The sequence below is a fragment of the Enhydra lutris genome, unplaced genomic scaffold, assembly GCF_002288905.1.
Source record: "Enhydra lutris kenyoni isolate GAN:26980312 unplaced genomic scaffold, ASM228890v2 scaffoldscaffold13, whole genome shotgun sequence".
Classification (NCBI taxonomy): domain Eukaryota; kingdom Metazoa; phylum Chordata; class Mammalia; order Carnivora; family Mustelidae; genus Enhydra; species Enhydra lutris.
In genome coordinates, this window is record NW_019154097.1 from 49224383 (window position 1) to 49247618 (window position 23236).

At 55.6% G+C, this 23236-nt stretch overlaps 4 protein-coding genes across 6 annotated transcripts; 1 reads left to right on the forward strand and 3 right to left on the reverse strand.

Annotated features, from left to right (window-relative positions):
• Nucleotides 1–49: 49 nt before the first annotated feature.
• Nucleotides 50–5471, reverse strand: LOC111145889 (metallo-beta-lactamase domain containing 1). Of its 3 annotated transcripts, XR_002640510.1 has the most exons (3): nucleotides 4133–5471; nucleotides 647–772; nucleotides 50–340 (listed from the first exon to the last, which is right to left on the reverse strand). XR_002640510.1 is itself a non-coding variant. In XM_022501184.1 (2 exons), the coding sequence occupies exon 1, from the start codon at nucleotides 5120–5122 to the stop codon at nucleotides 4370–4372; it is 753 nt and encodes a 250-aa protein (XP_022356892.1). In that variant the 5' UTR covers nucleotides 5123–5471; the 3' UTR covers nucleotides 726–772; nucleotides 4353–4369. The 3 variants fall into 3 exon arrangements, 1 of the variants encoding a protein (XP_022356892.1); XR_002640509.1 differs by having other exon boundaries at nucleotides 50–772; XM_022501184.1 differs by lacking the exon at nucleotides 50–340 and having other exon boundaries at nucleotides 726–772; nucleotides 4353–5471.
• Nucleotides 5472–5793: 322 nt separating this feature from the next.
• Nucleotides 5794–10024, reverse strand: LOC111146067 (canopy FGF signaling regulator 4). The gene is made up of 6 exons (XM_022501444.1): nucleotides 9776–10024; nucleotides 7860–7986; nucleotides 7673–7769; nucleotides 7317–7439; nucleotides 6701–6818; nucleotides 5794–6602 (listed from the first exon to the last, which is right to left on the reverse strand). The coding sequence occupies exons 1-6, from the start codon at nucleotides 9888–9890 to the stop codon at nucleotides 6457–6459; spliced, it is 726 nt and encodes a 241-aa protein (XP_022357152.1). The 5' UTR covers nucleotides 9891–10024; the 3' UTR covers nucleotides 5794–6456.
• Nucleotides 10025–10253: 229 nt separating this feature from the next.
• Nucleotides 10254–19209, forward strand: LOC111146165 (TATA-box binding protein associated factor 6). The gene is made up of 15 exons (XM_022501598.1): nucleotides 10254–10329; nucleotides 14145–14360; nucleotides 14465–14551; nucleotides 14698–14851; nucleotides 15028–15084; nucleotides 15187–15306; nucleotides 15523–15668; nucleotides 15764–15841; nucleotides 15948–16049; nucleotides 16158–16340; nucleotides 16997–17071; nucleotides 17193–17318; nucleotides 17826–17999; nucleotides 18234–18431; nucleotides 18667–19209. The coding sequence occupies exons 2-15, from the start codon at nucleotides 14205–14207 to the stop codon at nucleotides 19045–19047; spliced, it is 2037 nt and encodes a 678-aa protein (XP_022357306.1). The 5' UTR covers nucleotides 10254–10329; nucleotides 14145–14204; the 3' UTR covers nucleotides 19048–19209.
• Nucleotides 19165–23219, reverse strand: LOC111146166 (adaptor related protein complex 4 mu 1 subunit). Its single transcript, XM_022501599.1, has 15 exons — nucleotides 22855–23219; nucleotides 22665–22753; nucleotides 22216–22322; nucleotides 22036–22132; nucleotides 21792–21902; nucleotides 21624–21704; nucleotides 21351–21413; nucleotides 21177–21243; nucleotides 21018–21071; nucleotides 20775–20881; nucleotides 20579–20673; nucleotides 20267–20311; nucleotides 20003–20053; nucleotides 19760–19871; nucleotides 19165–19622 (listed from the first exon to the last, which is right to left on the reverse strand). Exons 1-15 carry the CDS (start codon nucleotides 22910–22912, stop codon nucleotides 19401–19403), a joined length of 1359 nt encoding a protein of 452 aa, XP_022357307.1. The 5' UTR covers nucleotides 22913–23219; the 3' UTR covers nucleotides 19165–19400.
• Nucleotides 23220–23236: the final 17 nt, after the last annotated feature.

The window sequence follows — 23236 nt, forward strand, 5'->3', positions numbered from 1 at the left end:
GGGGAGGGAGGGAAGCCGAAGGGAAGCACGGGGTTAGAGACCAGCTGTGGAGAGCGGTAACCTGTTTTATTAACACGGGAACTGCACAGCTAGGACTTCAGCCAGTTGACCTGTAGCCGGTGACCAAGCCCCACACTTGGCAGCTTCTCAGGGACCCTCTGAGGGGTTCTCCCTGCTGCGAGCAGGGCAGGGGGTGAGAGAGCAGCAGGGACCCGGTGCACACAGCTATTCCTCGAAGGCGGCCAAGGTGAAGTCCCCAGCATCATCTCCACACCACGGCTCCTCCAGCTGCTCTGGCTCTTTCCCAACATCTTCCAGGAACTGCTCCAGGTCCAGGTCACTGGAGGCGTCATCGTCAGGGGGGACACCTCCAGCCTCCTGAGGCCGGGCTCCTGGGGTCCCGGCCCTTCTTCCCCCCTCCCCCCACCCCCACCATGGGACCGGCCCGGGATGAGCTGATGGGGTCGGGCCCTTGGGCATCATTCTAGCTTCTTTGTCCTCAGACAAGCTGGTTGCTTGCTTTGGGGAACTTCTTGTTATTTAGCCCTATTATTTTTTTCTCCCTCCTACAGCTTTGACCCATCAATTCTCATCCTACCCTGGGATCCCTGCCCCAAAGCCCCCTGGCAAGACACCTGGAGCTTACCGTAGGAAGAAGTGAACAGGGAGGACTTTGAGTGGTGCCCCTGTGTTTGCAGATCGGACAGGATACTGGAGCTTCTCCAGAGCCTGGGCAGGGTCAGACACTGATGTCCTGGGCAAGGAGTCAGAGCTGGGCCACAGGGAACAGATGCCCAGAGAAATCAGGAAAAGAGCATTGTTTATCACATGGTGTTACAGACAAAACACCAAGTTCTGGAGCATTCAGAGAAACATTTTTCTCAGTTTCTGCTCTCAAGGGACACAGTGGTGAGAGGACGTTACCCAAAAAAATAACCAACACCAGCCCTATCTACTGCTGAATAATACAGGGAATGCGTTACAAGAGTTTAAAGTAGGGGTGGAGGGGTGCCTGGGTGGCTCAGTGGGTTAAAGCCTCTGCCTTCGGCTCAGGTCATGATCCCAGGGTCCTGGGATCGAGCCCCACATCGGGCTCTCTGCTCAGCGGGGAACCCGCTTCCTCCTCTCTCTCTCTCTGCCTGCCTCGCTGCCTACCTGTGATCTCTATCTGTCAAATAAATAAATAAAATCTTAAAAAAAAATAATAAATAAAGTAGGGGTGGAAAATTCAGAGGGCGCTTTTCTGTAGGAGATGAGCTGAGTTGAGCCTGGATGGTTGGGATGGTACAGGAGAGGGACGACAGCAGGAAAGAAAGCGGGATCAGAGGCCTGCGGGAGGAGGAGGAAGGAGACAGGCAGGCAGACCCAGCCCAGCTAGAGCAGAGTTGGTTTTAGGACTGGGAGAGGAAGTTTGGCTTATGCTGCAGAGAAGGTGGAGCCCCTGAATATCTGTGAGTAGAAGCATCTAACCATATGGGTCAAGTTTTCCCAAGAGTTTACCCAAAAGGGAAGCTGGAAGAAACTTCTAAGAGGATAATCACCCTGGGCCTCACCGTCCAAGGCTGCCTTCCCACGGTTCCTTCAGCCTCTCTAATGGGTCATTTCCACGAGTGTTTTTATCCTCCCAGGACTCCTTTTGCTGTGACTGAAAGCAGAAAGCAGCTCAGGCAGCAAAGGGGGGATTAGCCCAGGTTTCTTTTTTTCTTTTTTTTAAAGATTTTATTTATTTATTTGACAGATCACAAGTAGGCAGAGAGGCAGGCAGAGAGAGAGGAGGAAGCAGGCTCCCTGCTGAGCAGAGAGCCCGATGCGGGGCTCGATCCCAGGAGCCTGGGATCATGACCTGAGCGGAAGGCAGAGGCTTTAACCCACTGAGCCACGCAGACGCCCATAGCCCAGGTTGCTGAAGAACGCAGGGGTTGGTCTGGTTTTCAGAGCTCTAGCTAGTCTCTCTCAAGATCTTTTTCTCTGAACTGCTCATTTCTGCCCCCTACTGTTCAGTTTCATCCTTGGCCTCCACTGGGTCTCAGGGCCCATGGGCTCTTCCCACAAGGTGGCATATGACCTATTTTCTCAAGTCAGTTTTTTAAGTTTTTATTTTTTTAACTTTTTAAAAAAGATTTTATTTATTTGACAGAGAGAGGGATCACAAGTAGGCAGAGAGGCAGGCAGAGAGAGAGGGGAGAAGCAGGCTCCCTGCTGAGCAGAGAGCCCAATGCGGGGCTTGATCCCCGGACCCTGGGATCATGACCTGAGGCGAAGGCAGAAGCTTAACCCACTGAGCCACCCAGGCACCCCTACGTTTTTATTTAAATTCCAGTTAGCTAACAGTGGAGTATTGGTTTCAGGTGTACACATCGTGATATATGTAACTATAGGGATTCAACAGTTCCGTACCTTTCCCATGTCAGTCTTTCAGGGAAGAACTACTTTTTTCCACTAACTCCAGCAAAACCCCTCAGATGGCCACGCCTCAACTAGCTTAGGTGACCTGTCCATCCTGGAGACAATCAGTGTGGCCAAAGAGATGTGTTGCTCTCTACATGACCAGACCTGAGTCATGGGCAGAGGACCACGTTCTGGAAAAAGAGAGTCAGGACTGGAGTTCATATTTGTATGAGTTGAACATGCATTGTTCTACATAACCCCCATCTGCCCCTTTTTCATCCTCCCTACAGCCCTGAAGGTGTTGGAGCTGCACTCCACATATCAGCCAGGGTCCCCGAAGGCCACAGTGCTGCACTGATGGGCCCACAGCTGGCGCCTGTACTCTCTTCCACACACCAGTAGCCTCCTGGCACTGCGTGGCCCAGAAGCTAGAAGAGCTGGCCAAGGGCCCCCACGGCATGGTAGTTCTGAGGCTGGGTCCCCCACATGGCCACCTTCACTCCATTTGTCTTTATTTGGTGACTGGCAGGGATCTGGGCAAGCTGTGGCTGAACTGTTGGCCTGGGAACCCCGCACTCTGTGGTCATCAAACTGGGCAACACCGACTCCAAGTCTGTGTGTGGGGCAGCTGCTGGTTTCCCCTCTAGGTGAACCGGCCCCTCTGCGCTGCATTTGGGGACCTCCACCTGGCCTTTGTGGACACCAGGGAAATAACCCCCAGTCAGGCCCTGCCCCGTGGTACCTGCCCCCCCCAGGGTGGTTCATCTGCAACAAGGTGGATTTGCTCCTCTCCTTCATCTGCCCCATCTGAGTGCTTCTGTGGGTCCTGGGACTGTGTGCATGGAGGGCCTGGGACACAGTTGTGAAGAGGACCAGAGCCATATAGGAATTCTAGGATAAAAGTGGGTGTCACTGACTTCTCTGGCCTGAAAGGCCATAGTAGTTTCTTAACCAGTCCAGCCCATTCTATTTTTGTCCTACTCTGACCACTTCTCTACTCAGAACAAGAGTAGTTACTTCATTTTTTTTTTTTTTTTTAAAGAGTAGTTACTTTAAATGAGACCGCCATTAGCCTGCTCAAAAGCCAAAGCCAAATTTATATCTCAGTATAAATCCAAAGCCCTAACTGTGGTCCGTGATGGCCCGGCCGAAAACTACATCATTTGTTGTCACTCTCCTCTGCCGTCCAACCCCATGCTCTTCTTCCTGCTCAAGCAAGTCAAGTCGTCCTGCCTCAGGACCTTTATACCTGCTGTTCCTCTGCCTGGAATGCACATCTGCCAGACCCTCATATGGCTGGCTTTCTTCCCATTCAGCTCCCTGATTAAAAATCGTCTCCTCATAGGCTTTTCCTGACCACCTTAAATAAGCCATCTTCCCATCCAGGCACTCTACCACTGTCTTGCTCTCCTTTTCTTTCATATCACTAAACACAATCTGTAATTATCTGGTTTACTATTATTAGTTGTCTGTCTCTCCAGAGTGTAAGCTCCATAAGGAACAGGGAGTTTGTCTAGCTTGCTCACTGTTGCATCCCCACGACCTAGGGTAGTGCTGGAACCATTCCTCCAATGAACAACAGATGGATCAAAGGCAGGTGACTAAGGTGTTACTTCTGTGCCCTGCACCTTCTCTCAGCAAGCCTGCATCTTGTGAGAAAGAAGCAATTGGCCGGAGTGCCCCCCTGGTGCAGTTGTTAATTACCAAATTTGCATGATTATCTCCATTAAGGATTTGCATTTACCTTAGGGCTTTATGATTTTCCACGCAGTTTCCTATTTTTATTTTGGACGACCCTCCCAAGAACATTCTCCCACTTTACGGGGAACCCCCCCCCCCCAAGAGGTGGCACTCGGCTTGAGCCAGTCCTTGGTCCTAGTTTGGTTGCAGAACCAGTGATAGAGATGACTGTCCTCGCTGGAAAACCGGCCTCTTGCAAGGGGGCTGGAAGCGATCACACTGACCTCTGGTCTTCTGGACATCAGTTCCGTGGCTGAGGGGCTTCTCTGACCACCCTAAAGGGGGCTCCGTGACCAGGCACGACTACGTCCGCAGTACCTAGGACCCTCTTCCGGCTCCGCTCCTGGGCCACCCGGTCTTCGCTCAGCGCTTGCCATGAGTCTTCGTCTCCGCTGCGTTCAAACACGTCGCCTGCCACCACCACGGTGCCCAGGGCCGTGCCCGCCACCACCACGCTTACGTCTCGCTGGCCCCCATGGCCCGGCGTGGCCCACACCTCGAGCCCGGGGCCCAGCTGCAGGGGCCGCTCCTCACCTAGCCCGTGCGGGAGGTAGCGGCCTCCGGGGAGGCAGAAGTCGTGCGAGACCAGCAGAGCCGCCCCAGGAAAAAGCCCCAGGTTCCCGATGTGATCCGAGTGTCCGTGGGTGCCCACCACCAGCGTCACGTCTCCAGGGGCCACGCCCTGCCCCGCCAGGGCCCCCAGGAGCGCCTCCCGAGCCCAGGGGCCCCCAGTGTCCACGAGGATGGGGCCACGGGCCGCCTCTTCCAGGGCGGTCTTCGCCCCGCCGCTGTGGGGCGGGGACTCTTGGTGGCTGGAGGCTGAGCCCCAGGCCTGAGGCAGCACAAGCGTCACGGAGCCGTCGGCGCGTACCGCGTCGTCGACCCCCTCCGGCTCCGCGTAGCCCTGAAGCAGGACCACCACCGAGTAGGGGTGGCCGCGCACCAGCAGAGGCGGCTCCCCGCGCAGCGGCTCGGTCCGCACCGCAGCGCTCATGGCAGGATCGGGACGGCTGGGGAAGGGAAGTGCGGATGTGGGCGACTGCCCAGTCCCTTTGGGTTCCCACGTGCGCCCCGCCTCCTCCAAGTAGCACCTTCCAAGTCTGTTCTTTGCCACCCCCTAACTCCCTCAAGATGGTATCGCCCTAACCCCCCATCCGTAGATGGTATCGTCCAAGCTTCCCTTAGCTTGAACCCCGCCAGTCCCTCTGTTTTCGGCCGCCGCCACGCTTCTGTTGTGGTAGGTCCTCACCCATCATCCCTCAAAGGATATCCTCTTTATTTCCCTCAATTTTACCGAGGCGCTTCCCGCCTTGGACCTAGTTTCACCGCTTCTCCTAATTCTTGCCTCCCTGCAAGGTTAGACCAGTCCTCGGAAAAGCGCGCGAAATTTTGTCCTCTGCGAGCTCCCGTAAACCCGGAGTATGGTGGCCGAGACGCGCAGCCGGACGCGGTTTCGTAATTCCGGTGCATTCCCCGGCACGCGCCGAAAGGGTGGCACGGACCCGCGTCTAAATGGTTAGCAGCCGGGGCACCCCTGCCAGCCTCCCTGGACTGCAAATTACAAACCACCATTAGCTTCCAACAGCGGGCGACCAACGGCCCCATTCTCTGGGCGCTGCTATATCGGCCAGGTATGATGTGTGCAGGGAAGTTGTTTGAAACTAGGGGCCCAGGTGGTATTTTTAAAAATTTACTAGCGATGTAGAAAATTTGGCACCTGTGAAATTACATGGTGGGCCCTCGGTGAAATTTGTATGAAGTAGACCAAATATCTACCCCACCTAACTTAAAAACACCGCCCCATCTTCGTAGTGTCCCCTTTTTGTTCAGTTTCTTGGGTTGTAACCTTGACGCAGGCAGTGTGTATAGGTCGTAGAGAATGTCCGAGCTGGCTTCTTCCTTGTAAGGGTCTAAAAACGGACCCGGAGGACAAAGTGCCTTTCCCCTGAGACCCATAGCTCCAATGGCTTCACTGACCTCTGGGTGGGGTGGGAAGTAGTAGAGAGATTTAAAGGGGAAAGCCTTCAGCATTGTCACCACACACACACACACACACACACACCTGCCAGTTAAGGGGCTAGATGGCAGGCAGAGGACTCATCTGTTGGAGCAGGCCTTCTGCCTCCTGCTCCTGCTTTTGTCCCCATAGCCTTGCTGTGCTGCACCACCAGGATCCTACCTGAGACCAAACAGGAGAGAACAGCTACAAGCTCCGGGGTGGGATCACTCACACATACACACATGCCCTTATGTGGAGCATGGAGAGCTCAGATTTCAGAGGGTTCTTCTCCATGACTCCTGCCCCTCCTGGGGGCTCAAAGGCAAGAGTCAAAGATCCTCTGGGTCACGCTTGGAGTGCCCTGGTGTGTTGATCCTCTCTTCCTCCTCTTCCTCTTCTTCCTCCTCCTCCCCTTCTGTCTTCTCTTGCCCATCCGTGATCTTTTCCTTTCCAGTCCAAGTTTCCTGTAGACACGCTAGGTTGGGTGTTAGAAAAACAATTTAGATATTAGTCTGGTAGGTAGGGGAGGTTGGTTGTGGCTTGGCGGCAAAGGGGCCAGCCCCACACACTTACCAGTTTCAGCAGGGGGCAGCACATGACCTTCACAGAGAAAATGCTGTAAGGGCTGTTCCTGATGATGGAAGTACCAGTCTCCCACGACATCTTCGAACTCCTCCAGCATTGTCTCACACTGATCAAGTACAAGGGTCAGAAGGGAGTCTACTCTTCTGGGCTTTGGAAACCCTCCTTTCTGCTCTTCACTCCTGTCTGCCCACCCCACCCTGAAGAGCAGGAAGCTAAACTTGGCTTCCAGGGCAGTGATCCTCATTCATTCAAACAAACGTTTACTAGCACCTCTTCTGCCAAGTAGGCTATTAAACACTCTGTGTCTCAGATCCTTGCCTATAAAATGGGACATGGTACCAGTACCTACCACCTAAAGTTGTTGTGAGGGTAAAATGAGGCAGCAGCTGGAAAGTATGTGGGTCCAAATCTGGCACATAGTAGGTGCTCAGTATGTGGTAGTAAATATTATCAGCCTCTATTATTATTCCTTGATATGTTTCTGGGCCCACTTCAATCAATGACAGAGTCTTCATTCTGTCCCCTTCTCCCTGCTCAGAGGTGGACTTCCCAAGGATCTAGGTTCCCTTCTCGTTGCCCTGGGCAGTGCAGTATCATGTCCTACCTGCTTCTTGAGGAACGTGACTTCCACGCTGGGCTCGTCCCACAGCTCCAGAGGGATCCCCAGATCCACCTTCACCCCCTTCTGCACCAGACCTTTCAGCGTTGCCATGGTCTGACTCTGACCCTGAGAGATAGGAATCTGGGATCAGCCCAGCTCACTGCCCCACCTCCTTCCCCTTTCTGCCACAGCTGCATTGTGTCAACTACCATAGACTGAGGGGTGAACTCCATGAGGGCGACATGAGGGAGACTAACAATGGGGAGGGGACACTCTCCAGAGCCGGAGGGAGATGGGTCCCAGGGGATACCCACTGTTGTTTCTGAAAAGTGGGACGCTGCCCTAGGGAAGAGTCTGACCTTGGCATATCTCAGTGAGCCCTTGCGCTCGGCATGAACACTGTAATCCAGGATCCGGTCGCACAAATTCTCCAAGGCCTCTTCCAGCCTTGTCTCTCTGTGAGAAGAGGGGAAACAGAGATTTCTTAGACGCTGTAGGAGCGTCCCTCAGGGGTCAGAATGTAGAGGATCAACAAGAGTGACTCACGAAACACTGTAGGGGATGTGCCTCTTTCTCTTGCCAGTGTCTAGCACCTGCCTCAGCTCCAGCACCTCCCGAGATCGGCCAGTGCGACTCAGCTTTTCCTGCAGCTCCAGGCTCAGCAACTTACACACTAGATGTCCACAAGGATGTGAAAGATAAACAAACATCCCCACAACTCATTCTGTAGGTGAGCAAAAGCAGCAGACTCGAGCCAGACTGGCTGGGTTAGAATCCTGACTCAGCCACTTAATAGCTATGTGGCAATTCTGCTGTGCCTTGGTTTGTGCATCTCTACAACAGAGATCACAATAGCGCAGAACCTCCTTCGTAGGGGTATGGTGAGGATTAAATAAATCAAGCTCTGTAAAGCCCCTAGAATAATGCCTGGCATATAGTGGGCACTGCATAATGTTTGCTCTTATTCTGCAGTTATCTTTTGAGCTCCTGTATGCATGAGGGCAGTAAGACCCACCGTCCCTATCCACGGGACATTGCTGATGTAGTTGGGTAAAAATGATGACAGTGCGGTGTGATGGGCCCCACACTAGAGGTTAACAAGAGATTCGGTCTCTTTAGGAAACACAAAATGCATTCAGTGGTCTTTTACTGACTTGCTGCTAGCTTGTGATTTCCTTAAGGATGAGCACTGCGTCTGGTGCCGCCCTGTCTGCCAGCAATTAGCACCTGGCCTGGCACGAGGTGGGTCGCAAGAAAGGGAGTGGCCTACACGGAAGTACCGAGCAAGCTAAACACAGGGCAGGTAACAAAAGTGCCTAAGATGTTCCAGGCACTATGCTAGGACCTTGGAGACACAGGTACTCTCCTTCCCTCCAAGGGCTTACAATATAGTGGGAGGTGACAGAAAAGGAAGAAGGCTTCCAAAGGAATTGACATCTAAACTCGGTCTTGAAGAATCAAATATAGAAGGGAGAGGGTTATTTTAGGCCAAGGGAAAAAGTGTGCTGAGCCACAGAGCGCAAGGGGATAAGGCCGGCTCAGTGACAGCTGTGAAGTTCAATGTGGCTGAATCATGGGCACTTTGAGGCCAGGAGCAGAGGTACAGAAATATAAGAGCGGTGGGGGCCATACAGCAAAGAGACTTCTATAGTGTGCCCGAAACGGGTGTATTCTGATTGCAGCAGGAGGCCTGCAGAGGTGTTACAGCAAGGAGGAGAGGCGAGGTAGGCTCAGGTCATATGGAAATGCAGGGTGGGGTGGGGTGAGGAGAAAAAGAATCCAGGGAAGAAATTAAAGTCAGGAAGGAAACAAACCAGGGAACTCAGTGGTGCAGCTCTGGTATTTCCCCTTCCCCCACTTAGTCACCACTGTCATGCAGCCACATAAGACGCTGCTCACAGTAAAATCCATAAGTACACACCCTCCGCAAAACCTCACACGTATGGGGAACCTCCTCCATTTCTGGGGCCTCCTCTTTATGAGCTTCAGGGCGGTATTTACATACACCCAAACCCTCCCCACAGCGTGGGGCCTGTAATTTGAGAGCTTCCCTGCAGGGGTGGAGCACAGGATGTCCACAGGTATGAGCCTCACACCCAGCTCCTGCAGGCTCCCCAGGCTTAGGTTTAGTGTCATGGGGGAACACACTTTAGATGCTCAGTAGAGTAGGTGATCCCGGGCCTATAGTCTCTGAACTACAATTCCCACAGATCAGTGGGGCTACGCAAGCAAGAAAAAGCGGACTTCCTCTGGATGCCCTATGGGAATTGTAGTGCCACCGCTGTGGGGTAGCTCTATGCATTCCCTCCCTTGACCCCCCTTCAAATTCAGCCAGACTCCACCAGAATCTCCCTCAGGTCTTCAAGGAGATCGAGTGGCCCGCCAATCACGGTCCATTTGGTCCTGTCCAGACTAAGGAGATGGACTGAGGGATGCGAATAGGGGCCACTCCCTTTAGATACCTTCACATTTGCTGGGCAAGCGTTCTGTGTCATCGTCTTCCTCCTTCGGCGTCGCAACCCAAGCGCCATACACAGCCAAAATGAAAAGCAACATCCCCAACCGTACAGGTCCCATGACAAAGTGCTGTCCACAACCAACAAGCCCTTGCCTTCAGACCAACTTCGGGAAGGCAGCGGGCCCTTTAAATTCCGAGGGGGTCGGCGGGAATTTCCATCCAGCCTGGCCTGGGAGGCGCACGCGCAGTTCCGGGCCGGAAGGGGGTGGGGCCTCGTTGCCCTCCTGGCTATCCCGCCTAGGTTTTGTGGCGCTTCCTAGGGTCCTGGCCGCCGGGTGGTAAAAGTATAAACTGAAGTAATTGTAGCAGGAGGGTGTGCTCCTTGCACGTAGACGGAAAAATCCGTTTTTAATTCCACTTCAGGCCGTGAGCCCAGGAGACTCATTCCGGCTCGGGGAAGGGGCAGTGACTGCCTCTCCGTCTCTGCCAGGACCTGCTCCCGGGAGGGGGCGGGGCCAACATGGCGCCGAGCGCCGGGTGAGCGGCGCTTTGGCGGCGGTGAGAGACCTTTTCTGCGTGGGGCGTTCGGCTGGCGGGGGCGGGTCTGAGTGCCACCCGGGACTAGGCCCTTTGGGGGTCTATGTGGGAGCCTGGAGGAGGACGGTGGGTTGTGTGTCCGCGCGCGTGCGGACTCTCTGCGTGTGTGTTTGCACTGGAGGATGTTGGGGGGATAGGGTGGGCTCTCAGCACCTTCTTCCACGCTGTACCCCGTTGTCGGGGAGCTTCGACTCGCGTCCTTGCTGGGGAAGCCACTACCCACATCCAGTTCAAGTTAAGCCTCTTCTGTGAAGCTTTCCTGCCGGCTCCACTGACCCGAGGGGCTCCTGAGGTCGTAGCGTGTTTTGTGAGCTGTTACTGGCAGAGGGTACGGAGGATATTGAAGGCTTAGTAAGAGTTCGCCAGTGACCTCTGGGATACAACAGCGTCTTATATACCTGGCGCCAGGCACAGAGTATGCGTGGAATAAATGTGTTCCCTGAACATAAGGCAACAGTGGAGGAGGAGACCAAATTCTCTTTCGCCCCCGTGCTCACCCCTCCAGCACGCCCCCATCAACACCCCGCAGTCAGTCCTAAACACTTTTGACAGTAGTCTTCCTAGTGCCAACTAAAAGCGAGCCACTTTCCTTTTGGCCACAAAGCAGGTTCCAAGCTGGGACCTGTCTCTTGTTCATCTTGACAATCGTGGTACCGTGTATTTATTGAACACCTACATCTCTAAGGCTTATAATTCACTGATTTACTCAACAAATGATTTACTGAGTACAGATGCTCAGGTACCAGTGTGGGATCTTGTAATACATCGGTGAGCATACCAGATTTTTGTCCACACAGTTGGGGGGGTGTGGAAAGGGAAGGTGTGGTGGTGATAAACGATTAGAAATGATACAGTATCTATTAGTAGATGTTAAATACCTTGAAGGGGAAAACCAGAGTGGGATTGGAGTGTGGTGCTGAATAGGGTGATGGGAATAGGTAGCCGAGCTGGCATCTGGGGAAGAGCATTCGAGGCAGAAGGAAAAGAGCAAAGGTCATAAAGCAAGAGCTTACCTGGGAGGTTTGAATAGTAGGAAGACATTGGGGCTGGAACAAGATGGAAGAAAGAAGGAAAGCAGACCAGAGATGTAGGGAGAGGGCAAATTATGAAGGGTCTTATAGACTGTAATTAGAATTTTGGATTTTACTCTGTGGGAAATGGGGAACCCTTACAGGGTTTTGAGCAGAGAAATGACGTAGTCTGACTTATATTTTGACAGAATTGCTCTGGCCGCTGTGTTGGGAATAGATGTGGGGAGCAAGGATGGAAGCAGGAAGACCTTGTCAGGAGACTGTTAAAGTCAGCCAGGCAAGAGATGATGGCGACTTGGCCATGCAGTGGGAGTGGAGAATCAGGTTGGGTCACCTGGCCGATTTGATGTGAGGGCTTACGAAAAGAGTGAGTGCCTGGATAGACGGCATTGTCATGAAGATGAAGAAAAACGAAGCAGATGGAGAGGGAGATTTAGTTGTAGAAGTTGTAGGAGTTTAGTTGTAGAAGAGATTTTAAGTCGAGAGTTTGATACAAAAATCCGATGTTAGGAAAGAACATTCTTGGCTGAGGATATAAACTTGGCCGCTGTCAGCCTATTATCAGTACTAAAAATTGAGGGTAGTTGACATCACGAAAGGAGCACGTGTAGCTACAGAAGAAAACCAAAGACCGATCCTAGGACGCTCCAGCATTAGGCAGATGAGAAGAGGAAAAACTGGTCAAGGAAACTAAGAGGGGGTGGCCAGTGGGGTAAGAGGAAAGCCAGAAGGCAGTGGAGTAAGGAATTTTCAGGAGGGAGTAGTCAGCTATAGTGTGTGCTGTTCGCAGGTCAGTATGATGAGGAGGGAGAGTGGACCTTGGATTCAACAATGTGGAGTCATAGTGACCGTGATGAGTGGTTTCGGGGACCTGGTGGTGTCCAAAGCCTGCTTGGAGTAGGTGCAGAAGAGAGGAGAGGAATTAGAAAGTTAAGATAACTCAGGGAGTTTGGTTGCAAGGAGGAGCTGAAAACCTGGGTATATATTGGAGAGAAAGTAGAATGAAAAAAATATTGTTTTATATTTGTAATTGTGAAATACACAAAAGCTCACCATTCTAAACCAATTCAAGTATACAGTGTAGTGGGATTAAGTATGTTCACATCATTATACAACTGTCACACCATCCATCCTTCCAGAATTCTTCATGTTGTAAAGCTGGAACTCATTTGCCATCAAACACTGACTCCCCATTCTTCCCTGCCCTACCCGCGGCAACCCAGTTCCACTTGCGGAGTCTGTGAATTTGACTCCTCTAAGAACCTCATGTAAGTGGAATCATACATCATCTGTCCTTTTGTGGCTGTCTGATTATACTCACCATCGTGTCCTCAGGGTTCATCCATGGTATGGCACAGGTCCGAATCTCCTTCCTTTTTAAGGCTGAAAACTATTCCATTGCATGGATAGACCACCGTTTTGTTTTCTTAAGATGGGAGGAATAACCACATTTTGTAGGCTGGCAGGAATGACTGATTGGGTAGGTTGAAAACTTGGTGGTGATGCCGGGAGGAAGCAGTGTTGGGAATTGGTGAGGGGCCCACACAGCTTCTCTTAACAGGTCGGGGACGCCTGGGTGGTTAAGCGTCCAACTTTTTTTTTTTCCCCCTTTAAGATTATTTATTTATTTATTAATTCAAGAGGGAGAAGCAGACTCGCTACTAAGCAGGGATCCCAGACGTGAGGCTTAATCCCAGGACTCTGGGATCATGACCTGAACTGAAGGCAGATGCTTAGCGACTGAGCCACCCAGGCGCCCCAAGCATCCAGCTCTTGATTTCAGCCCAGGTCTTGATCTCAGGGTCGTGAGTTCAAGCCCTGTAATGGGCTCTGTGCTAGGTGTGGAGCCTACTTAAATATTTAAAGTAGCAGGTGGGGAGGCAGAGGAGGTGGGCGCCAGTGCTGTTAGGTCGGTAGATGTCGTGGGAATCTGTGGAGGTCTCTTCTGATGGCCTGAAGGAGGAGGAGAGGAGGTGTCACATAGGACAGAGGGAAACTGAGTGCACAGACGTGTCGCAGATGAAGAGTGATTGTCTGGCAGCGCGAGGGGTTCGTTTGAAGTTCACGGCCATGAGTTTAAAGTAAGACCTGGTCGGGGGCGCCTGGGTGGCTCAGTGGTTAAAGCCTCTGCCTTCGGCTCAGGTCATGATCCCAGGGTCCTGGGATCGAGCCTCACATCGGGCTCTCTGCTCAGCAGGGAGCCTGCCTCCTCCTCCTCTCTCTCTCTCTCTCTGCCTGCCTCTCTGCCTACTTGTGATCTGGCAAATAAATTAAAAAAAAAAGATTAAAAAAAAAAAAAAAAAAGTAAGACCTGGTCGGGATGGCTGTGTGTGTTCTTGTCACGCTCAGTTGTATGGGTGTATGGGCTCAGAGCGGGAGCGTCGTATCTGTTACTGCGTGTGTGTCAAGCACGAATAATGGTGCAAGAAGGGGCAGGAGAGGCGCAGGTGTACACAAAACCGCCTCCGGAAACCAGGCCTGTTCCGCATCCCAAATACGGGGAAGAAATCCAGAGCTGGGAGAATGTCAGTAATTTGCCCAAATAACCCAGCTAGGGAATCGAGGGCCAGAATTTCCACCGAGGCCACGTCTGTTCACCGTGCCACACTCACCCGGCACCGGGCACAGGATCGGAGCTCAGTACACTGTGTGCCACTGCGGATTGCTACCTGCTTCTGTTACCCTTGGTGCTGACTTATTTATTTATTTTTTTAATCTATTCTGCCCGCCCCATCCACCTGCCAGGGTCTCCATCTCTCCACCCTGGGGTGTCACTCTTTGGGGGAGGGAAGGCGGGGCTCCAGAATGGCCGAGGAGAAGAAGCTGAAACTCAGCAACACGGTGCTGCCCTCGGAGTCGATGAAGGTGGTGGCCGAGTCCATGGGGATCGCCCAGATTCAGGAGGAGACCTGCCAGCTGCTGACCGATGAGGTCAGCTACCGCATCAAGGAGATTGCCCAGGTAACCTGACCCGTCCGCCCAGCCGTGCATCGTGTCAGGGCCACGCGGCCCAGGACCCTTCTTCAAGCTGGCAGGCTGCTATCGGTCTGTCTCCCACCCCCCAGGATGCCTTGAAGTTCATGCACATGGGGAAGCGGCAGAAACTCACCACCAGTGACATTGACTACGCGCTGAAGCTAAAGAATGTTGAGGTGATCGGGACACCATAGGGTTGAGGCAGGCACGGGGCGGGGGGCAGCAGCAGGGCGGTGAGACCCGTCCTCCCAGGTGCTACATTTGCCTTCAGCCATGTCTCCTCGGGCTCCCTTCTTATCCCGGTGTCTCTCTCCTCCTATAGCCACTCTACGGCTTCCACGCTCAGGAGTTCATTCCTTTCCGTTTCGCCTCTGGCGGGGGCCGGGAGCTTTACTTCTACGAGGAGAAGGAGGTTGATCTGAGCGACATCATCAATACCCCTCTGCCCCGGGTGCCCCTGGACGTCTGCCTCAAAGGTCAGGGGTGGGGAGAGCAAGGTGGTGGGGAGGAGGGAAAGGGGGTAGGGCTCGCAAGTGGAGAAGCCCGCTGCGTGAGATGGCTGGTGACTTGCAGGAAGTGGGAGCTGCACAGGGGGGCTCCTTAGTGTCCGTGTCCAGCCCGCAGTTCAACTTGACGCCTTCTTTCCTCGCAGCTCATTGGCTGAGTATCGAAGGCTGCCAGCCGGCCATCCCAGAAAATCCGCCCCCAGGTAACCTTGTCCAGAAACCACCCCCTCTATCTCACCTCCCCTCTCCTTCCTTTCCAACCCCTGCCACTCTTGTCACCCCTGCTGTGACTGCTTTGCCACCAGCTCCCAAAGAACAGCAGAAGGCTGAGGCCACGGAACCCCTAAAGTCAGCAAAGCCAGGCCAGGAAGAAGATGGGCCCTTGAAAGGCAAAGGTCAAGGGGCTGCTCCAGCCGACGGCAAAGGTCAGTACTGCTAGGCCAGGCCTCCCCTGGCTCCTGTGCCAGAGCCAGATGGTGAGCTGTGAGGAGGCTGAGGGCTGGGCAGGGGGCGAGACCTGTGGCGAGGGAGCCCTGAAAGGAGCCGGGCCCGGGTCTCACTGGGTGGGGAGCACAGGTTTGTCTTGTCCAAGGCCTCTCCTGGAGCTTTTGTTTTCAAACCTGTCTTCCCGATTCACCCAGGGAAAGAGAAGAAGGCACCACCCCTGCTGGAGGGTGCCCCTTTGCGGCTGAAGCCTCGCAGTATCCACGAGCTGTCTGTGGAGCAGCAGCTGTACTACAAGGAGATCACCGAGGCCTGCGTGGGCTCCTGTGAGGCCAAGAGAGCGGTGAGGCCCCACTGCCCCCGCCCCCCGGGTCCCTTCCTCCCCAAAGTCCCGGGGATCCCTGCCCGCCGCCCCGCACTCACTCCCTTCCCCCACAGGAGGCTCTGCAGAGCATTGCAACGGACCCGGGGCTCTATCAGATGCTGCCGCGATTCAGCACCTTCATCTCGGAGGGGGTGAGCGCAGGCAGACGGCCGGGACGGAGGAGCAGGTTCCGGGTGGTGAGGCGGCGCTGGGGGAGCTCACCCGAGGGCCTCACTGTCCCGTCATGTCTCCCCACAGGTCCGTGTGAACGTGGTGCAGAACAACCTGGCCCTGCTCATCTACCTGATGCGCATGGTGAAGGCGCTGATGGACAACCCAACGCTGTACCTAGAGAAATACGTGAGCCGCCCTGCCCGCCCCCCCTTGCCCCACCAGGGTCGGGACACCTTGCCGCCGCCAACGAGAAGCCGTTTGTCTGAATCCACCAGCTCTCGCCTTCTTCCTTAGGTGCACGAGTTGATTCCGGCTGTGATGACATGCATTGTGAGCAGACAGCTGTGCCTACGGCCAGATGTGGACAATCACTGGGCCCTCCGGGACTTTGCTGCCCGCCTTGTGGCCCAGATCTGCAAGCATTTCAGCACGACCACTAACAACATCCAGTCCCGGATCACCAAGACCTTCACCAAGGTGAGCAAGAAAGAGGAGCGTGGGGGCGCCCGGGCGGCTCAGCGGGCTGGGCGCTGGGCTCTTGATTTCAGCTCAGGTCATGATCTCGGTCGTGGAATTGAGCTCTGGTGGCCCGCGCTCAGCAGGGAGTCTGCCTGAGAGTCTCTCTCCGTCTGCCTCTGCCCACCACCTCCCCCTCAAATTAGTAAATAAATCTTAAAGAATGAGGAGTGTAAACAGTTTCGCCTCTCCAACCCAGGTTGGTGACCAGGACAAAGGTCTTCAGCCAAGCCAGAGGCCAGTCAGTGTGGAGCGAGGAAAGGACACTGAAAACACAGGGCAGAGGGGCAGGGCCTCGAACTTGGGCCTTCTCTGTAATGCCTTAATGATCCACAATAAAAGCGTATTCATGAGACTTGGTCCTCAATAGTCTCTCAGGCCCCCCCTTTTTTTTAAGATTTTATTTATTTGACACAGAGATCACAAGTAGGCAGAGAGGCAGGCAGAGAGAGAGGAAGGGAAGCAGGCTACCCACTGAGCAGAGAGCCCAGTGCGGGGCTCAATCCCAGGACCCTGGGATCATGACAGGAGCTGAAGGCAAAGGCTTTAACCCACTGAGCCACCCAGGCGCCTCCTTGCAGGCCCCTTGACCCAGGTTTCTTTTCCTTCCCCAACAGAGCTGGGTGGACGAGAAGACTCCATGGACCACGCGTTACGGCTCCATCGCTGGCCTGGCAGAGCTGGGACACGATGTGAGGCCCCGGGAGTGGGGGGAGCGTGGGGGAAAGGAGCTATCCTGGGTCCTAGTGAGCAAGAGCCCCACCCAGGAGACCCCGTGGTGACCCCAGGTTCCTGGCTTCACCTTTCCAACAGGTGATTAAGACTCTGATTCTGCCACGGCTGCAGCAGGAGGGGGAGCGGATCCGCAGCGTCCTGGACGGCCCTGTGCTGAGCAACATTGACCGCATCGGAGCTGACCATGTGCAGAGCCTCCTCCTGGTGACCAGAGCCCCCATCCCTGCCCTGACTGCCTTCTTCGCTCTTCTACCCTCCCCCCCAACACTGTCTTCAGCCGGGGTTGGCTTTTATTCCCTCGTCCCGTCCTTGCCTCATATATTCAGAGCCCAGTACTGTTGTGCAGATGGAGACCAAGGCGCTGAGAGGTTAAGTAAGAAATAAGAGATCGTAACTCTCAGCCCAGGACGTCCCCTAGTCGGGATTGCCCAGGGCTTCTGCATCACTGTGCTCCGTTCCGTGTAAGGCCTCACCCTATGGACCAACCACCCCTTAGAAATCACCAGTGTATTCAGCAAGCCTCCCAGTCACACCAGTGGGTGCTTGTTCTCTTCTGAAGAAAAGCCAGTGGCCCTCACACACAGGGTGACCCCAGCAGTCCGGCCTGTGTCAGCAGCATATTGAAATACAGGCGTCACCTCCTCACCCTTTCCCTGTCCCACTTCCCGACGGGCCCGCCCTCCACCTACTGGCTTTTTGCTTTCTCTGCAGAAACACTGTGCCCCTGTGCTGGCAAAGCTGCGCCTGCCACCTGACAATCAGGATGCTTATCGAGCAGAATTTGGGTCCCTCGGACCCCTCCTCTGCTCCCATGTTGTCAAGGCCCGGGCCCAGGCCGCCCTGCAGGCTCAGCAGGTCAACAGGACCACTCTGACCATCACTCAGGTCTGTGATGGCGGCGGTGGCGGCCGGGGGTGGGTGAAGAAACGTGGAGGGCGGCACTCAGACTTGAGCTCGCTTTTGGAAAACACAGGGCCTCTGAGAGAATAGTGTTGGGGGGAGTCTGGGCCCCCTTCGTGGAGGATTCCCCAACCCCAGGGAGACCCGCCGAGGAGCAGCAACAGGGGCCTTTCCTTTTCTTAGACGTTGACATTTTCTTCCCGCCTCTCCTTCCTGCAGCCCCGGCCCACGCTGACCCTCTCACAGGCCCCTCAGCCCGGCCCTCGCACCCCTGGCTTGCTGAAGGTCCCAGGCTCCATCGCGCTGCCGGTGCAGACGTTGGTGTCTGCGCGAGCTACTGCCCCGCCTCAGCCGTCCCCTCCTCCGACCAAGTTTATTGTAATGTCATCCTCCTCCAGCGCCTCCTCCACCCAACAGGTACTGGGAGCCATGTGGAACCAGCGGGGAGAGGGGGAGAGCATGACCAGGGTTACCTCCAAGTACCTTGGGGGCCCCAGAGTAGAGCCCAGTTCCCTCTGGGCCCAAAGACGAGAGCAGGAAGGGGCATTCTGAGGAGGCCCACGAGGCCATGGCCGCTCGTCCTGAGCAGCGCTCTTGGGCTGGCAGCAGCCTCCAGGCTCCCCCAGGCAGCGCCTTTCCTTCCCTCCCCCAGGTCCTGTCCCTCAGCACTTCAGCCCCTGGCTCAGGCTCCACCACTACCTCTCCGGTCACCACCACAGTCCCCAGCGTGCAGCCCATCGTCAAGCTGGTCTCCACTGCCACCACCGCACCCCCCAGCACTGCTCCGTCCGGGCCCGGCAGCGTCCAGAAGTACATCGTGGTCTCTCTCCCCCCTACAGGGGAGGGCAAAGGAGGCCCTGCCTCCCACCCTTCTCCAGCTCCTCCCCCATCCTCAGCCCCCTCCCCGCTTGGGGGCAGTGCCCTGTGTGGGGGGAAACAGGAAGCTGGGGATAGCCCCCCTCCGGCTCCAGGGACTCCGAAAGCTAATGGCTCCCAGCCCCCTGGGTCTGGCTCCCCTCAGCCTGCGCCTTAATGCTGTTGCACATCTGCCAACTTTCTTCTGTCCTCAGCTCTCTCTCTCTCTCAGGCGTGCGTGTGGGGTCGAAGGAAGTAATAGTTTGCTTCCTCTGTGTTACTTTTTTTTTTTTAAATTGTACAGCCAGTTCCTCAGAATAAAAGTCTGATTTGTAAGTTCTGATCCACCTCGGCCCTTCCTGTGTCAGGTACCACTGGAAGGTGGAGCCTGCCGACCTGGCCTCGTCTCCGGGCCTCTCAGGACTCTCCAGCCAGATCCACAGCCACGGGCCCAAGGTGGGAAAGACAGGGTTGTCCTCTCCAGCTCCACAGACGACCACCTTTGCTGCCTGTGTCCTGGTCTGGGGAGCCTCAGATCCGGATAACGTAAGCATCGCTGTGGCTCAGGTGTCGCACCCACTTGTGGGGGTTGGCGTTGCCGCAGGGTCTGAACGCCAGCCTGAGGAAGCGAACCTGGAGGCCGGAGCACGTGTGCCGGGGAAGTTCAAACGAGAGGCTGGCAGGGCCCAGACCCAGAGGGGCCGAGGTGGAGGGTCCTTGACCGGGAGGCCCGGGGAGACCTGGAACATCCATCTGTAAGGAACAGAGACTGGGAAGGAGTGCTGAGGCCTGGAGAGGATGGAGAGCAGGGAGGCCCACCGTGTGAGGAGGGACAGGTTGGGGCTGAATGTGCAGGCGGAGGAGAGGATCAGAGAGTCAGCAACTTGTACCTGGAAAAGGCCTGACAGCTGGGAGCCGCCCTGAACCCGAGGCAGGTGCCAGTGAAGGGCGCCCTCCCCCAGCTCTGCCTTCTGCTCGGGGCCGCTCAGCTCCTGAGACAGGCTGGAATTTGGAGAAACGCTGGGCTCAGTCCCTGCCTTCCCGGGGCAGGCCAGTTCCACCCTTCCCGGGGCCACCCTCTCGTCCAGGGAAGCGGGTGCAACTGCCCGAGCCCCCGTGGCTCACCCACTAACCTGACCACCCCTCGTGGCAGGGGAAGGTGCAGCCTGACATTGAGAGCTTGGCTGCAAAGGAAAAAGGAACAGAGTCAGCCCCGTTCTTCATTAACATCACAGCTAGGGATCAGCACCAGTGCTACCCCGTCCCCTTCCCGAGCCCTCCTGCCTCTAACTGAACAGGATTCTGAAGCTGGCGGATGCATGTGAAGGCAGGAGCAGTAGGTATGTGGGCCCTGTGTCCTTCCCCACAGAAGGAGCTTGGCTAACCCCCGCCTGTACCTTTTTGGGGGCAGGTCGCATCGTAACTTCAGGTAAACCTGGAGCCTGGGTGGAAGGGCACGATGGTGTTACTGGCAGCTCACATCCTCCCTCTCCCCCCCCTGCCCCCCACAACCCCGGGACCTCCATGCATGGCTGCTGGTGGGTCGTGCCCCAAGCAACGGTTCCACTAAGGGCTGAATCCACGTTGGGGGGAGGGTGTCTTTTTCTGACTTATATCCTGTTACCACCACTCCTCCATAATGAGTTTTGGGAACATCTTTGTATTAGCTTAGACTTCAGAGAAGTTCCAGAACAGGGAAATGGTCTCACCTGCCTGAGCCTCGGTCCCACTGCACAGAGGGAAAGAGCCGGAAGGGGAGTGGGGAGGGGAGGTCATCTGAGAGTTGGTACCGCATCACAGTCAGCTGGGACCAGACAAGAACAGAGATCAGTTTGGTCTCCTCGCCCCTGAACTGCCTCCCTTCCCCATAGTGGATGGAACATGCTAGGCCAGCCTGATCCTCACCTCGCCCTGAGGGGGCTGTAGGCGCAGAATTCGATGAGACTCAAACTCTTCCAGAAGCACTGAGCTGTGAAAGGAGACCTCATCCACCCGGATCCCCGGTCCGTAACCTGGAAGGAGAGAGAGTCTCTTGGAACCCACGTGTGGGAGAGGAGAGCAGCCAGGAAGAGCTGGACGAGAACGTGTCTCTGTCCCACGCCGCTTCTGGCTGGTGATGCAGGAGCGAGAGACCTACTTTCTTCTCACCTCTCAGTTCTGACTTCCCCACACAAAATTCTTCTGTCAGACCAATGCGCATTTCTGTCAGAGAAAAGGATGTCAGAAAAGGCTGCCAGATACCACCATACACAGCACCAAGGAGCCTGTCCCAGACCCCACCCTGGGCCAAGCTTGCACGCTTCTCACCAGAGCCACTGGGAAGAAAGCTCTTGAGCCGGATCTCTCCCTGCACGTCTACCTTCAGCAGTGAGCCCTAAGAATGGCAGAGAGCTCAATGCCCAGAGGCGGCACCCCCCAATGCCCCATACATTTTCCAAATGCCGTCTGTCCTCAGCTTCAGGGTTGGGGGCCCAGACTTACATTAGAGGCTATGAGCACGGACAACCTCTCGACCACATCCAAAAACACTTCGTTCTTTTGGCTCTGAGGAAGAGAGATTTGGACGCTTGGAGGCTGAACGGCCTGTGTCCTCAAGTGGACAGGCAGAAAGAACAGGGCAGTGGAGGCTAGAACCCTGGGGTGGGGACACGGGGGTAAGGGAAGAGGTAATCCACACCTAGCAATGCAAGGATCTCCATCTCTGGCGTCCCAGGAAAAGATTAGAGGGTCTGAACCCATCACACCTGTCCTCACCTGGTCAGAGCGGCTGGCCAGGACTGGGCGGCTGGCTGCACTGCTGGGGGCCACTTTGCTCTGCTGCGTCTCTGCCCCGAACTGGAAAGCACCCAAAGCAACAATCTTCAGGTTTGACGCCATCCACCAACCCTCCTCCTCCTCCTCCTCCTCCTCCCCTTGACTAACCAAGCCAACACTGCTGAGGTCAAAAAGGCTGAAGGGCTTGCTGACCACAGCCTCTGTCTGAATGAAGTTTCGCAGCATCTCCATGGACGTGGTCTGTACGTAGCCATAGTCCTGCGGGCGGAGGAAGGACAGTCGTTGGGTGATCAGCGGAGGAAAGGGGTGAAAATGAATGCACTCAGCCTCCCCATCACAGCACACAGCAGCAGGGCATGGAGTGCCATGGGGGAGACCCCCTGGCCCTCACCAGCACTTCATCCAGGAGTTCGTAGACAAGAGCCACGTTGCGGGAGATGGTCCCCTCATTCAAGGAGCCACAGTAATCGCCCAGGAGAGTGGCCAACCTGAGAAAACAGGACGGACGGAGTGTGCATATCCTCTTGCGCGTGCATACCCGCGCCCAGGTGCCCGACCCTGCCCTCCTCACCGGGAGAGCAGCTCTAGGAGGCTGAAGGGAGAAATGTTTTCTGAAGTCGTGGCCACCAAATAGAGGCCGCTGTGTCTGATGTGAATGAAATGACGGTCATCGTGGTGCTGAGGCAGAGGCGGGGAAGAGAGCGTCAGGGAGAGAACTGTGCGAAGGGCCCGCGATACTTTCTAGCGGTGGGCCTTGGGGTGAGCCAGGGACACCCCCAACCCCGCCCGGGGCCCAGCTGTTTATGTGTCAGCGGAGGGAGTCCCCAGCACCTACTCCGGAGTGGCGGAGCTGCGCCCGTATAGCGTTAGCGCTCCAGAAACTGTTGTTCGGATTATTTGGCAGAATGTACCCCTCCCCCCCACCAAGCACAAGCTCTCAGGGAAACAGCCCCGGGAGGAAGGAGGCGCCCCCCAATCCCAGCTCGCCGGGAGCCTACCCCACGCCCCGCCACTGGTTACCATGACAACCGGGGACTCATCTCCGGACAGTCCCGTCAGCTTCCGGTAGAAGAGCTCGGCCACATCCCGACCGCCACTGTCCCCGCGGACTGACCGGATGGAAGGACAGCTAAGGAGTCAGCGACACAGGCTGGCTCTGGGGCGCTACTCCCACCCAGGCCCCTCCTCCCGCCCCGCAGGTCAAGGATACAATCCTTGTAGATGAGCGGGTCCCCTTTGGAAGACAGAATGAAGAACTGGGAGATCATGGCGGTTCCGGAGAGTAGGCGAGGAAACTGCGAAAGTTGGGCCTGCCCCGCCTTGCGGCCCCGGAACAAAAGGACGCGAGGAGGCTGGCCCTTTAAGAGTGCTCTCTCCTCGGCGGGTGCCAGCTCGGACCGCGGGAAACCCGGTGCCCGCCCCGCCCCGTCCCGCCTTTTCCTCCAGGTGCCCGCGATGCTGCCCCGTCACTCAGTCCACGCTCGCCCGGTAATTGGCCGAGGCTGGGGCCTGCGGGCGAGTGGGAGGGGCGAAGAGCCTCCTCTCTGATAGGCCTGCTCGCAGCGGCGCCGGTCACGTGGGGTGCGACGTTT